The sequence below is a fragment of the Typopeltis vanoorti genome, chromosome 19 (genome assembly GCF_054136105.1).
Source record: "Typopeltis vanoorti isolate ZY-2024b chromosome 19, IOZ_Tvanoo_1.0, whole genome shotgun sequence".
In the NCBI taxonomy this organism is placed as follows: domain Eukaryota; kingdom Metazoa; phylum Arthropoda; class Arachnida; order Uropygi; family Thelyphonidae; genus Typopeltis; species Typopeltis vanoorti.
In genome coordinates this window covers 111,538,671-111,553,175 of record NC_143567.1, presented here as the reverse complement: position 1 = coordinate 111,553,175, position 14,505 = coordinate 111,538,671, and the positions used below count along the sequence as shown (strand labels likewise).

Here is a 14,505-nt window from a genome sequence, read left to right as displayed (position 1 = left end):
AGATAAATTAACATAGTTGATTGTGTGCAAATATTTCATGTTTAGATCATGAAATATTTGTTTAAAAATGATAGCCTTTAGACGTTGATTGTCCTCTCGTACATTTTGATTGGAATTTGTACACAAGCTGTATTAATAAAAGTTTTTGTGTGAAATACAGCTTTTTTTTTTTTTTTTTTTTTTGCTCGACGATGCGAGCCCTTTGTTAAAATTTTTATAGCTCACCACTGGATATAGGGTCAGTGAGGTGAATAAGAGGGTAGTTGATGAAGAGATATCAGATAGTAGTTTATCCAGAAGTAGAGTATATAGAAGAAGGACTGTTACTAGAGGCTTGACACAGGGCTCTGTTCTTGGGCCAATACTGTTTAATTAATGATATAGGAAAGGATATGAGAGGAACTGTTCAATTGTTCCGATGATGAAAAATTGGGTAAAGCAATATTTAATACAGATAATGTTAAAATTTTGCAGGATGATTTGAATAGCCTGGCAGTCTGGGCAAAGGAGAATGGATATCAGTTTAATGTGGTAAAGTGTAAGGTTATGCATTTTGGAATGAAAAGATTAACAGCTGTATAACATTGATGGAACTGTACTCCAATAAATTTGAAAATGTGCATGTGTGCATATATACATAGGAAAATAACTTAAGAAACAGAAGATTGATACAATAATATTTTTCATGGACAGATAATGGAATGCTATCAGATCTGTTTAAATTCACATGATGTAAAAAGCCCTTACGGCTCTCTTTATATAAATGTTCCATAAAGAATAGACTCTTGTGCAAGAGCTTTGTTTTCTTCCAAAGGACTCTTTGCTTAATAGAGATGGCATGTTCAGTTAAGCTAGATTGCTCAGATTCATTGTACTGGACATAAGATTTATATTCTTCACAGTGGGCACTTGTGAATCTATCCTACTCTCAAAAATAGAAGCCACAAGAGTAAGGAATCTAACAGACAACTTGAAAGTTAAATGGATGCTGTCTTTAGGTGAAGAAAGGAAGGTTTAAATCTTTCTGACAGGATAAAAGAAAATCATGATGCTGAAAGGCTTCAGAACTTTAGCAAAATGTTCAAAATCTTTTAATAAGAAGAATCTGAGATTTCTTCCTAAGACACAGAGAGCTTATAAAACATAAATCTTATATCCGTCACCACAAACCTGAGCAATCTGGCTTTGCTGAATATGCCACCTCTACTATACAGGCCTTTGGAAGAAAACCAAGATCTTACACAAGAGCAGATTCCTTATGGAATTTTATATAGAGAGAGCTTGAGATCTTTTACCTCATTCAAATTTAAACAGTTTCTGATGGCCTTCAGTTATCTCCTTAATGGGAAACATAAGTGTATCAATCTTCCATTAATTATTTCTTCCTAATTTATAACTGCTTATGTATCGTTGTAACCTTAGTATGGCACAGTATGACCTTTGTAGTTTTTGTGCCAAATAAACTATAAACCAACCAAACCAACTGGTAACACACTTTCACACATAAAAAAACTCAGTCGACTTTAAAGCCAGTATAGAAAACCTCTCACTCCAACACACTGACATAATGGTTAGTTTTGATGTCTCCTCTTTGTTCACCAATGTCCCATTCAAAGATACCTTAAGCCTCATCCAAGCCATATTTCCTCCCAATATTTCAGCCCTATTTCAGTTCACCATGAACTCAGACTATCTTGTTTTGCAAAGAAAAGCGTACAAACAGATAGAGGGGACAGCCATGGGTTCTCCACTCTCACTCTCTCTCTCTGCCCCCTCCCATCCAACCAACTAACTTCTTTATGGAGACCTTTGAAGAAAAAGTCTTAAACTCTGCCCCACATATAAACTCAGTGTCTGGCTATGCTATGTGGATGATGTGTTCTTCATTTAGCTGGATGGACTAGATACACTCCACAATTTCTTAACACACATAAACAATCAACATCCCAGGATCCAGTTTACCTTGGAAAAGGAAAACAACAACAGGCTCCAATTCTTAGATACTCTGATTATATACCAGCTTGACATATCCCTAGCATTCTCCGTTAACAGAAATCCTATACATACAGGTAGATATATTCCCCAGCAGTCACACCACCTGCCCTCCCAACAATATGGGATTAAAAAAACACTATATAACAGGGCAAAATTAACCAGTGCAGATAACAATGCCCTAACCACTGAACCTAACCATATCTTTAAACCTTCTTAGCCAATGGCTTAGGTGTTACAATCCCCAAACAATCCAAAAAATATTAAAACCCCTCAAAGCAGAGATTACTCTAAATCTATCACCATTCCCTATATCCAGGGTACATCTGAAAACTAACAAAATTCCTAAGAAAATATGACCTCACAACTTGTTACAAACCACATAAGAAATTGTCATCTCTTATTTGCTCCACAAAAGACCAGCCACTTCCCCTAGACCTACCTAGAGTATACCAGGTCCCTTGCAGTTGCACACTGTCCTACTAAGACAAACAGGCAAGACAGCCAATATCAGGATATCCGAACACAAGGACTACATCCAGGGACCTGGTATACTCCAGGAAGGTCTAGGGGAAGTGGCTCGTCATTGGTGGAGCAGATAAGAGATGCCAATTTCTTATGTGGTTTGTAACACGTTGTGAGGTCATATTTTCTTAGGGATTTGATTAGTTTCCAGATGTACCTTAGATATAGGGAATGGACACCCACCACAGAATATAGTGGAAGAAGACTACTTTATTACACCAAAGCAGGTGTAAGTATGAAAAATTATTCCTGGAATCAGCTTCAGCTCTGAACAACTTCCCAAACGCAACAAATTTTAGTGCATGAGACTTCCCCAAATTTGGGAAGCTTGCATTCTACGAACATCAGCCCAACAACCAAGACAACCCAATTTAGCCCACTAGGGGTATCTCCTAGGACTCTAGGACCAATTTCAGTTGCCCTTCTTCAGCCTCAATTGCTTAATATTAGTGCCTGTGTGTACATATCATTGTTTTGTGATCCCTGAAGATGGCAATGTAACACTGCCGAAATATAGGAAGGTACTGATTCAAGTTTTTAATTAATAATCTAGTATATGTTGTCATTTCCTAAAAAATCAAAAAACAATTATCTATTCCTGCTGTCTTTCAACATTTCAAGTTTCTGATGGTTTTTTTCTACCTCAAGTATTGAGATAGCCTGCTAGAAGACTAGACAGTGGGTTGTGTTTTCAGAGAGCTCCCGAAAGCTAAGTATAATTTTGAGTAAAAATTAGAATATAGGTTAAAATCATAACGTAATATTGTCTAATTTTGGTAACTTGTTGTGTCTGTGTGATTTTGGTGTGAATTCCGTTATTTAATTTAGTATTTAACGATACATTTCATAGATTTGAATATGGTGCCAGTGCGACATAAGATAATGGTGTCCAAAAATACGATGCCATTGTTCAAAAGCTATAATGTGAGAGAGTTTGTCCAATGTGATGTGTGTGGGATGTATGCATTCCCAAATGAGGCCGGAGTTTGGATTGCAAGTGATAGTGGTGGGAGAACGTGCAGAAAGTGTAAGCAAGGTGAGGAGTTGAAGTATATGTCAGGTTGTGAGACAGTTATGGTTGAAGAAAGCCAGAATGTGAGTGCAAATAGTGGCTTGATAGGGAATTGTGATGTACAAGATGGCAATGAGAGCGGTGATCAAAGAAAGAGTTAAAGCAACTATACAGAGAGAGAGAAAATGGTTTGAATGATAAAAAAATGAGGAATTATTTGTAGGAAGTGAGATCGCTAGATTGCGCGCAGTGATACAAAATGCACAGCGGCAATGTAAAACTGTTTCCAGAGTGATTCGGCTAACGTAAATAAACAGCGTAAGAGTGGGAGAGTTTCTGAAATTAAGGAAAGAGTGTTGTATGGTGACTCATTATTAAGATGAGTGATAGATGGGAGCGTAACTAAATCGTACTTACCGGGTGCGAAATTTAGTAAGTGAGAGTATTAGAGTGCAAAAACAGAGGGTGAAAGAATTAATAGTTGTGGCGGGTACAAATGAATTGAAAGGTGATAAATTTTTTATGAGAGAGGACTTGAAAGTTTTGTTAAAGGTAATGAAAGAAAAGAGTGACAGAGTTAGAATAGTGAGTCTGTTGCTGCGGTATGACAGAGAGAAGTTTAGAAGGAGGGCCATAATCACAAATGACATTATGCGCAGGTTATGCAGACGGTGTGGTGTGGAATTTGTTTGATGGGCGAAAGGACTTATACAGGATGGATTGCCTGCATTTGAATGGACTTGGTGTGTGGAGACTGGAAAAAGTGTTGCTGAATGAAGTGAAAATGGATGTGCAGAACCAGGGAAACTAGAACTACCAAGGAAGGGGGGGGGGGGAGTGGATATGCGGACATCAGTGAGACAGTTGAGTGTAAGAATGTATATAATGTACCCGAGTCGGCACTAAGGACATAAAATGGGAATGGGACATTTAGAATAATGCATCAAGATAGGGGTGGGACAAAGGGATCACTGCATTTCATGTATACTAATGCCAGGAGTATTAGGAACAAAAAGGAAGAATTTTTGGCCTTGACTGGTTCTTCCTGGCTACAGGTTATTGGCATTAGTGAAACATGGCTGACGGAAGATGATATAGTTAGTGGGATAGAATGTGTGTAGGTTATAGTGTGTTTAGGAGGGAAAGAGAGAATAAAATGGGGGAGGATGTTATTGATGATAGCTGATGAACTGCAGCCAAGGAGAATTGAAGTTGTATCGCAGGATAGTGAAAAGAACTCATTTGAGGCTATTTGGTTTGAGATGGAGACTGGCAGAATAAAATATACAGTTGGGTGCTGCTATAGACCAGGTGATGGAATAGATGGTGGAGATAGTATGCATAAACAAATTGATGAAATGAGTGGAAGGAGGGTAATTATTATGGGGGATTTCAACTATGGTAACATTGATTGGAAGGAGGAGAGGACACATGTGAGGAAGGAAATGGATTTTATTCAATTATTAAGGGATAACTATCTGAGACAGCATGTAATTGAAAATACTAGGGGTGTGAGAGTGCTTGACCTGGTAATAACATCTCAGAATTTGACTGCAATGAATATGACCATGTTGCCACCTATTGGTGAGAGTGATTATAAGGTCTTGACCTGGGAGGTGGCTAAAGGTGTGGAATTTTCGATTAAGAAAGAGTATATGCGGAATTACCGTGCTGGCAAGTATGACAAGCTTAGGAGATTGCTTGGATCAGTGCCATGATGTACAACTGCAAGGGCTGGACATTGATAGAGCATAGGAAGTGGTCAAGGAGCATTTACAGGAGGGTATTGCTGATTGTATACCTAGGGTCCGAATAGTAAAAAAAGTAGAGGTTAAATGGATGAATAACACCATTAAGCTTGAGCTGCAAAAAAAGAAACAACTGTGGAGGGAATTTAAAGAAAGGGGTGATCTGCAGGCACATGGAACGGTATAAAGTGCAGGCCAGAAAGATAACAAGTGTGGTAAAAACAGCAAAAGCAGATTATGAGAGGAAACTAGCTATGCAAGTAAAAGAGAATCCCAAACAGTTCTTTCAATATGCTGCAAGCAAGGAAAAAACTGTACACGGCAAAATGATTTTAAGGAATGACGATCGTAAGGACGTCACTGAATCAGTCGATATAGTGGAGTTACTGAGCGTGCCCTTTGCAAAAGTATATCATCCAGGTGGTGACATTGAAGAAATGAAGGAACCATTAGTTTATACAGGAATTGTGATGAATGAGGTGGAGGTGAATAGTCTATTACAGAACCTTAATGTGAATACATCTGTGGGATTGGATGGTATACCGGCACGGGTCTTGCGTGAAGCAGCTAAGGAATTATCAGTGCCCCTTGGCCATGTAGTTTAATCTGAGTCTCGGGTCTGGTTTAGTCCCGAAGGTGCGGAAAGAGGGGGAAAATAGTTTCACTGCATAAAGAAGGATCCAAGGCTACGGTTGCAAATTACCGGCCAATCAGCATATCAGGAGTCGTTGTCAAGGTCTTGGAGAAAGTAGTCGAGGGAAAAATACAGGAATGGATTGATGAAAATGAGATACTGTACAGGGGACAGCATGGCTTTGTGAAGGGTAGATCACGCCTCAGTAACTTGCTCAAGTTTTATAACAAGGTGACGGCTGAACTGGATAAGGGTAATGGGTTTACAGTGATACTGCTGGACCTGACAAAGGCGTTTGACAGGAATGTCATGGAATTCTAATCCATGACACATGGAATTCTAATCCATAAACTTCAATATATGGGAATGGATATAGGGTTGGTGAGATGGATAGGTGGGTGGTTGACGGAGAGATATCGAAGAGTAGTTTATTCAGAAGTAGAGTCCAAAAGACAGCCTGTGACTAGCGGTGTGCCGCAGGATTCTGTTCTTGGACCACTGCTGTTTAATCTGTTCATTAATGATATAGGGAAGGATGATGCAAAGTATCACCCTACCCAACTTTGCATCATCATCAGCAAAGTTGGGTAGGGTGATAGTGAATGCAGAAGATGTCAAAATCTTGCAGGATAACTGGATAGATTGGAGTTCTAGGCTAAGGAGAATGGATGTCAATTTAATGTGACAAAATGTAAGGTTATGCATTTTGGGGTGAAAAGATTAGCAGCAGTATACCACATTGGTGGAACTGTACCCAGGAGATTGATGAGGCCAAGGACTTGGGAGTGTTGGTGGATATGGAGATGAAGTTTAGGGGGCACATTTAAAAAGTAGCTAAATCAGCTCATCAGCTCACTTGGTTGTTGAAAAATACCTTGACAAGGAGAGACAAGCAAGTTATTGTACCTCTGTACCGAGCCCTGATAAGACCTCATCTCGACTAACATGCCCAGATTTGGTCACCTTGGTTCCTTCTTGATGGGGAGGAGGTAGAGAGGATCCAGAGGCAAGTGACTAAGATGATAGCAGGTTTATGAAATGAACCATATGAGAACAGGTTGAAGATTTGTGGGTTGCAGAAACTAGTTGATAGGTGGAAAAGGGGAGATATGAGTGAGACATTCAAATTGCTAAAGGGATTCTATAGGATTAATTCAGAGGATATTTTTGAGATCAGGACTGGTGGTGGGAGAATTAGGGGACACCTATGGAAGCTGGGCAAGAGTGTGGTTAGCAAGGGTGTTAGAGCTGGGTTCTTTACTTTTAGAGTGATAAATAAGTGGAATAAGTTGCCAGAGTCTGTTGTGGGTGCTATGACGGTGAGTGAGTTCAAGGCAAGGTATGATAGATACTGTGAGAATGTCGTATAGTTGTGTGGACATGATGTTTAGGGCCTCCCTTGAGGAGTCTAATGCCTCCTTGGAGTCGCCCGAAATAATAATAATATGTACTCCTCTTTATATTCCTCTTAATAATTTTGTAGAACAGTTCTGTCACTGCTCTTGGTTCATTTAACAGTCTTTCAAAGTAATTAATCCAGACAGCTAAGATATCCTTATCTTCAGTTTTCATTCCACCTTTATCACATCTTTTGATTCCTTTCACAGTATTTTTTCCTACATTTCTAAGTTTTTTTCATTAGCCTCAAAACATTTTGTCACCCTCCTAATATTTATTTTCTATATTCTTACAGTATTTCCATGACTTTTGTTTAGCTACTTTTTCACATAGCTCTCTTACATTTTTCTTTGTATTCTTTTAGAACATCTGCCAATTTATTTGCTACAAGCTTTTGGTATGCTTTCTTCTTTACTTGGACTGCTTCTTTAACTTCTTGTGTCCACCACGGTGGTTATATTTTTCTATCCTTGCATATACAACTTCATCACATACCTCCCTCGCTGAATCAATCAATGTCTTCAGAGTTTGCCAGTGAGACTCCAAGGTTTGGTTCTTGTTTTCAAACTGCTGCAAATTTTCTTCAATAATGTTTGCATAGTTGAGCCTACAATTTACATGTAAAAGCTGCTAAACTTGAATTCTTTTTAAAGCTTTTTTACATACTGTTCTTTTCAATGTGATATCCATTTTTATCCTGCTTAGTACTAAGTAATGGTCACATCCAATTTCGATTCCTCTGTAAACTCTTGTATCTTGAACCAGTTTTATGATATCACTATCAACAATGACATAGTCAACGAGGCTTTTCTTATTTCTTGTCTCTTCTCTCCATGTGAACTTGTGCACATCTTTATGCTGAAACATGGTGTTAGTAATGACTAGTCTGTGTCCTGAACAGAAGTCCAACAAATACCTACAATTATTATTAACTTTGCCCTTTTCTCCAAATTTTCCCAAAATGTGCCTATAAACGTGGTGAGATTCATTTCCTACTCTGATGTTCAGGTCTCCAACAAAGACCGCTTTTTCCATTTTCTTTATGTCAGTTTCCTGGTCTAATGACTCAAAAATCTCCACTTTCTATGGAACCATAGGCACAAATAAGTTTCATGGTTCATTTCTCCATTTTGAAGTTTGTTCACACAACTCTACTTGAAAGTGCTTTCCAATCAAGAAGTTTATCATCATGTTTGGTGTCGAATGCTATCGCCACTCATTCCTTTCCCTGATCATTATTCCCTGAAAGCAGAATCTTATAATTATTATTTAGTAATATATCACCTGTTTTTACTTTGTCTCAGTTATACCAATTTTTTCCATGTGGTACTTTTCCAATTCTTCTGCAAGTTCAATTTCCTTTACATTAATAGTCCTTATATTGATGGTGCCTACCTTCAGTTCTTCTGATGTTGAGTTTATTCTTCTTCTTCTAGATGTTGAGTTGCATCTTGTTCCAGTAGCTGCCTTTTCACTGTTCACCCTGGTTCCTTGATGAAAACAGTGGGGGCCTTGTTCAACTGGGGGACACCCCAGCTGGCATGAAATCTCATGTTGTACCATCGTATGCATTTATGGTTTAAGCCAATAAAAAGTACCATTTGGTCAGCTAAGTTCCAAAATTGACAGCACATCTTTGTTCGTTCAGTACTCAGTAGATACTTACTAACAGGACATACCATGTGAAGGTGAGGATTGGACATTAGGTCTGAAGCCCGAGTTGGTTCTCTACATTTCTTTAAACCTATGTGCAGTTATTTGGCTCTTACCCTTAAGTGACCCCAAACTCGGAAATTTAATAATGAAAAATATTTTTATAACACTCACAGTGAATATGTTTTAACCAACTTTCATTCAATCACTTACCAGCACTACTTTCGACAAGAAAGCCTACAGTTTTTGGGCTACCATCAACACCCATCCTTATACAGAATTCATCCTTATTGCGATATCTATCTGTAACAGGCTGAAACGTAAATAACAATCAATAAGAGAATTCGTCAATTTTGAAAGTGAAAATTTATAAAACGTTTAAGTTCTGATGTTGAATTTATGATGAGACATCTTAAACGGATGGCATTAAATAATAAAACCATTAAAAAATTCATTAGTGAATTTTTTTTTACAAGTCAAAAATTTCACAAGTTATACAAGTCAAAAATCCACCAAGTTATAGAATACTGCTTCCGCATTTGGAGTGCGGCTCCTAAAAGCTCACTCAAAATGCTTGACTAAATACAGAGAAGAGCAGACAGGTTGATAAATGATCCATTTCTTACCAACTCACCCACCTCAGTCTCACATAGACGATTGGTCTCTGCAATTTGTGTATTCTACAAGTATTTCCATGGCAAATGTTCTATAATAAATTTAGTTTAATCCTTTATCCAAGTGTAAGCAAACAAAGTTTTGTCTGAAGTATCTTCAGGACTGAGACAACTCGTAGTAAAGGTGGACTAAGCTCTCATCACGTGTCTTAGTATCACCCATAATGTAAAGCACATCTCCTTGCAGACATGTATAATGATGCATTAAGGGAAGGGCCACTACCCAGACCGGTTTCATTCTTTATTGAGGTCTCATCAGTGAGAGCCAGACCCAGAGGTGGTGATACTAAGGTGGAAGTAATGGAGAAGTCATATTTACCCACTGGCGAGATCTCAATAAAGATTGAAACTGGTCTGGGTCTTTGTAAATCAAATGTAAACAACTAATGTAAACAGCTGCCACCCAACATCCTTTCACAGTACACCTTGAAACAAACCCATAGAACAAGTTTCTTTTCCTTCTCCTTCATCCCAGCTACTATGGAACAGTCTTTCCCCTGAAGTATTTCCCAATGTAAATCAAACATAAACAACTTTTTGCTTTCCAAACCCACTACCGTATACAGTACAAACATACTATAGGTTGATCAACCAACTTCCCATGTTGGAAGTTTTTTCCCACTTGGTTAAACTATAATAAATTTAGTTTAATCCTTTATCCAGGTGTAAGCAAACAAAGTTTCCCCTCCCTTCAGGGAAGGGCCACTACCCAGACCGGTTTCGATCTTTACTGAGGTACTTTATTGAGAGAGATACTGAGACAAGCTTTGTTTGATTACACTTTATCCAAATATAAGCAAGCAAAGTTTGCACCTGCTGAAGCATCTTCCTTTTTTAATAATAAGGTGGTACACCTTTTGGCAACTCATATAGATAAATGACTTCTCCATTGCTTCTGCCTTAGTATCACCACTCCTGTGTCTGGTTCCCACTGACGAAACCTCAATAAAGGTTGAAACTGGTCTGGGTAGTGGCCCTTCCCTTAATGCATAGCGGACACGTGCAAATCACATATCTGCAAGGAGAAATGTCCTTTGCATTATGGGAGATACTGAGACAAGGAGCGATGAAAGCTTGGTCCACCTTTACCACAAGCTGCCTCAGTCCTGAAGATACTTTAGGAACAAACTTTGTTTGCTTACACTTGGATAAAAGATTAAACTAAATTTATTATAGTCTAACCAAGCGGAAAAAACTTCTTTCTCTAAATCCAGAGTAATTTAATAAGGTGGTACACCTCTTGGCAACTCGTATAAATGAATATGAGTTCTCCATTGCTTCTGCCTTAGTATCGCCACTTCTAGGTCTGGCTCCCACTGACGAGACCTCAACAAAAGTCGAAAGTGGTTCGAAGCTTGGGTGATGAATGGCAATGCTGTAGCCCATGAAGTTTTAACTGAGGCTCGGCTGTTGCTGTCACCCAGGTCCTGGGTGGAAGGATAATGAATGGCAATGCTATAGCCTGTGAAGTTAACTCAGGCACAGCTGTTGCTGTTACCCCTCGGATGAGATATGAACAAATGAGCGGATCTGCTCGGTGGTGGGTTGAGCCTGCCACAGTGTAGAGCCAACTGGTTCTGAGAGTTCTCAGTGGCAGGGTGAGCCTATTACTGAGGGGAACGACACTGAGTTTTTGGAGTTTGACCTGTACTTGAACATTCAATAAAGGTCAAAACCGGTCTGGGTCGTGACCCTTCCCTTAATGCATAGCATTATACATGTCTGCAAGGAGATGTGCTTTGCATTATGGGAGATACTGAGACAAGGAGTGATGAGAGCTTGGTCCACCTTTATCACGAGTTGCCTCAGTCCTGAAGATACTTCAGGTGCAAACTTTGTTTGCTTACACTTGGATAAAGGATTAAACTAAATTTATTATAGTCTAACCAAGGAAAGAGAATGAAGATTTTTAGAAAGAAGAAAATTTAGAGAATGAAGTTGGAAAAAACTTCCAACATCATTCTCTAAATCCAGAGTAATTTAATAATAACGTGGTACACCTTTTGGCAACTTGTATAGGCAAATATGACTTCTCCATTGCTTCTGCCTTAGTATCACCACCTGTGGGTCTGGCTCCCACTGACAAGACCTCAACAAAGGTTGAAACCAGTCTGGGTCCAGCTCCGAGATGCTCTGCTTGGGGGTAGGTTTTTGCCTGTCTCTGAGAGGGGCCACCACTGAGATTATGACTCTGCTTGGTAATGGGGTGAGCTTGCCACTAGGTAGAGCCAATGCTGAGGTGGAACAACGCTGAGATGGGTGATCTTTCGGGATCGTCTTATTTTTAGAGCCCGTTTCACCTATTCAAAGGTCGAAACCGGTCTGGGTAGTGGCCCTTCCCTTAATAGTGTAAAAATATATAAATTTTATGGTTGTTTATAATTTTAATCTTCTTATTAATTAAATCTTTGTCTGCTGCGCCTTTGTACAACTTACGTTTTTATATTATATTTTTCAAAACTTATTCTTAACTTTAATCTTATAGCTCTTCAGTCGTATTCTGAGTATATAATCCGTTGCTTGATTTAATCTCTTAACCTTCAATCCTCTCACTCAACTTATTTCACTTTTGTCTCAAAGCCATAAATATTATTGTTCTTGTGTGCAAAACTTTCAAAACTAAGAAATTGCCTCTGGCTGGAGCCAATCTCTTTGTCTGAACAATTGGTGTTTTTCTAATTTCAATTTTGGAAAATTTATTTGATTTCTAGCTGTGCCACAGAAATTCGTGGATAGGAGATGAATATCCCACTGAAGAAAAACACTCAGTTAATCACGGAACTTTCCTCTCTGACTTATGACCAAATCCAGCAATGTAAAACGTCTATTCTGCAGTCGTGGCAAATTCAACTTTTTCACACAGATTCGAATTTTATGAGCAGTGCAGTTGGTAACAGGAATCAGGCAAATTATTTAAACAAGAAAACAATTTATTCGTATTCCAAGAAATGTACAAAAAGGTCAATACTAAAAAATCAAGTAAATCAGGTTCTATACTTCAATGGCAACTCACAAATGCAATCACAATTACTCCTCCTATGTAAACAATTCTTGTAAGACCACGTGTCTATGAGAATAATAATACGTTTGATAACACTTAGTCACACTTAGGGCAATCTCACTTAAACAAATAGCTTAGCAAATAACAATATTAAGCACACAATAAATCACTTTAAATTCTGCTAAGTTTTCTCTCACATGTAACTGAACAAGACGATTGAAAGGTTAGATAAACGCCTATAGTCCTTAAGTATCAGTACAAACAATAACTTTAAATAAATCACCATCACAAATTCTGTCTCTAGTAAAACAATAGAAAGATCTTACTTTGAATCAGTTGTCTGGTTCTCTCTGATTTATCCTTAAAATCACTTCCTTCCATTACCTTCCGATCTTGGCAACGCACATGGGTACCTTCTCTGGGATTTGTGGATTTTCCTCTTACTATTCGCGATCGTCAGGAACATGACGGCATGAAACTTCGGTATCTACTTTCCTCTAAAAACAACTCGAATTAGTTGTCTCGCACTTCTGGCATCTACTGCTGGAATGCAGGGCTCCGATCTTGAATCGGGGCGGTTTTCCCTGAACCTGGATCCAAAATAGAAATGATGACGAACTTATTCTGCCACACACACACACACCTAATCTGCATCTCCTTTTTGTGTGGCCTTCTGCCTCAAGACGATTAGCAAAGTTCTGTTGCGACTATGTAGCCATTCACCTCCGTTGCCATAACTTACATCGTAACTCTGTAGCTGTAACTTCCATCGTCATAATCTCCGTTCCCTGTTTTAGCAACCCCTTTTTATCTCTCTCTGTTGACCTTGGATTCTGCTTTGTATTAATCCCTTGGGCATTTCAATGTTCTGCACCCACCACATTTTTTGGTCGTTGCATTAAGGCAGGAAACCCCCGTGCATATTTGACCTTCGTGATTGTAATCGCCCTAGGTCATAAGTTAATAAGATAATCCATCTGGAAATATCTTTGTCTGGAACGTTCTTGTAACACAAATTAATCCACATTTAACTTTCTTTGTTCTTTTACAAAACTTTTGGGGGTTACATTATTCAATAATTCACAAAATTTTATTTCAATATTATTAAATATAACAAATTTGGTTAATTGATTACAAGTATTTTGAATGGAATTTTGTTTACCAGTAAAATCGGTATAAAGGTATTTTTATATAAAAAAATCCTTCTATAAATGATTTTACAATAGCATTATACATATCCATAAGAAGATGTGCTTTGCATTATGGAAGATACTGAGACAAGGAGTCATGAGAGCTTGGTCCACCTTTACCAAGAGTTGCATCAGTCCTGAAGATACTTCAAGTGCAAACTTTGTTTGCTTACACTTGGATAAAGGATTAAACTAAAAACCTCTCATGTATGGGTCCAACATAAAAGTTTAAATGTGTAGGAAAACAGCAGTTGAAGATTGTAGGAATATTCAGAGAATGTGTGTAAATGACAACGAAGAAAAAACTTCAACTGATGATAAAGCAGGCAATAACTTATGTGATGTTAAAAAACAGAATGAAATTAATGAGAAAGTGGGCAATAATGAAATTGAGAAACAGAGTGCAATTAACGGTACAGTGATGAGTGTGATTGACAGCAAACAAGTGTGTAACTGGTGATAAAATACTGAAACTGAATGACAGAGAAAAATGGAGATAAAAAAGTGAAGATGTCGTGGATGTGGAATGAAATGAAGAGAACTAGACATGTATGGAAGAGTGAAGAAGACAAAAACAAATGATGTCAGTATGAAAATCGTAATGAAAGACCCTCAATGGCATTGAATGGCAATTTGATTCATAGAGATGTGGCAAATGCAAAGATGCACAAGGTTTGT

General features: G+C 38.3%; 1 protein-coding gene across 1 annotated transcript in view; it reads right to left on the bottom strand.

The window, feature by feature from the left end:
- LOC150096445 (tRNA (uracil-5-)-methyltransferase homolog B-like) overlaps window positions 1–14,505 on the bottom strand; it is a 261,744-nt gene that overhangs the window by 181,940 nt on the left and 65,299 nt on the right. The window contains exons 5-6 of the mRNA XM_090409068.1: window positions 9,176–9,275; window positions 1,030–1,118 (exon numbers count right to left, since the gene is read on the bottom strand). Coding sequence (XP_090265194.1) covers window positions 1,030–1,118; window positions 9,176–9,275 — 189 coding nt within the window. The remainder of the gene's footprint in view (window positions 1–1,029; window positions 1,119–9,175; window positions 9,276–14,505) is intronic.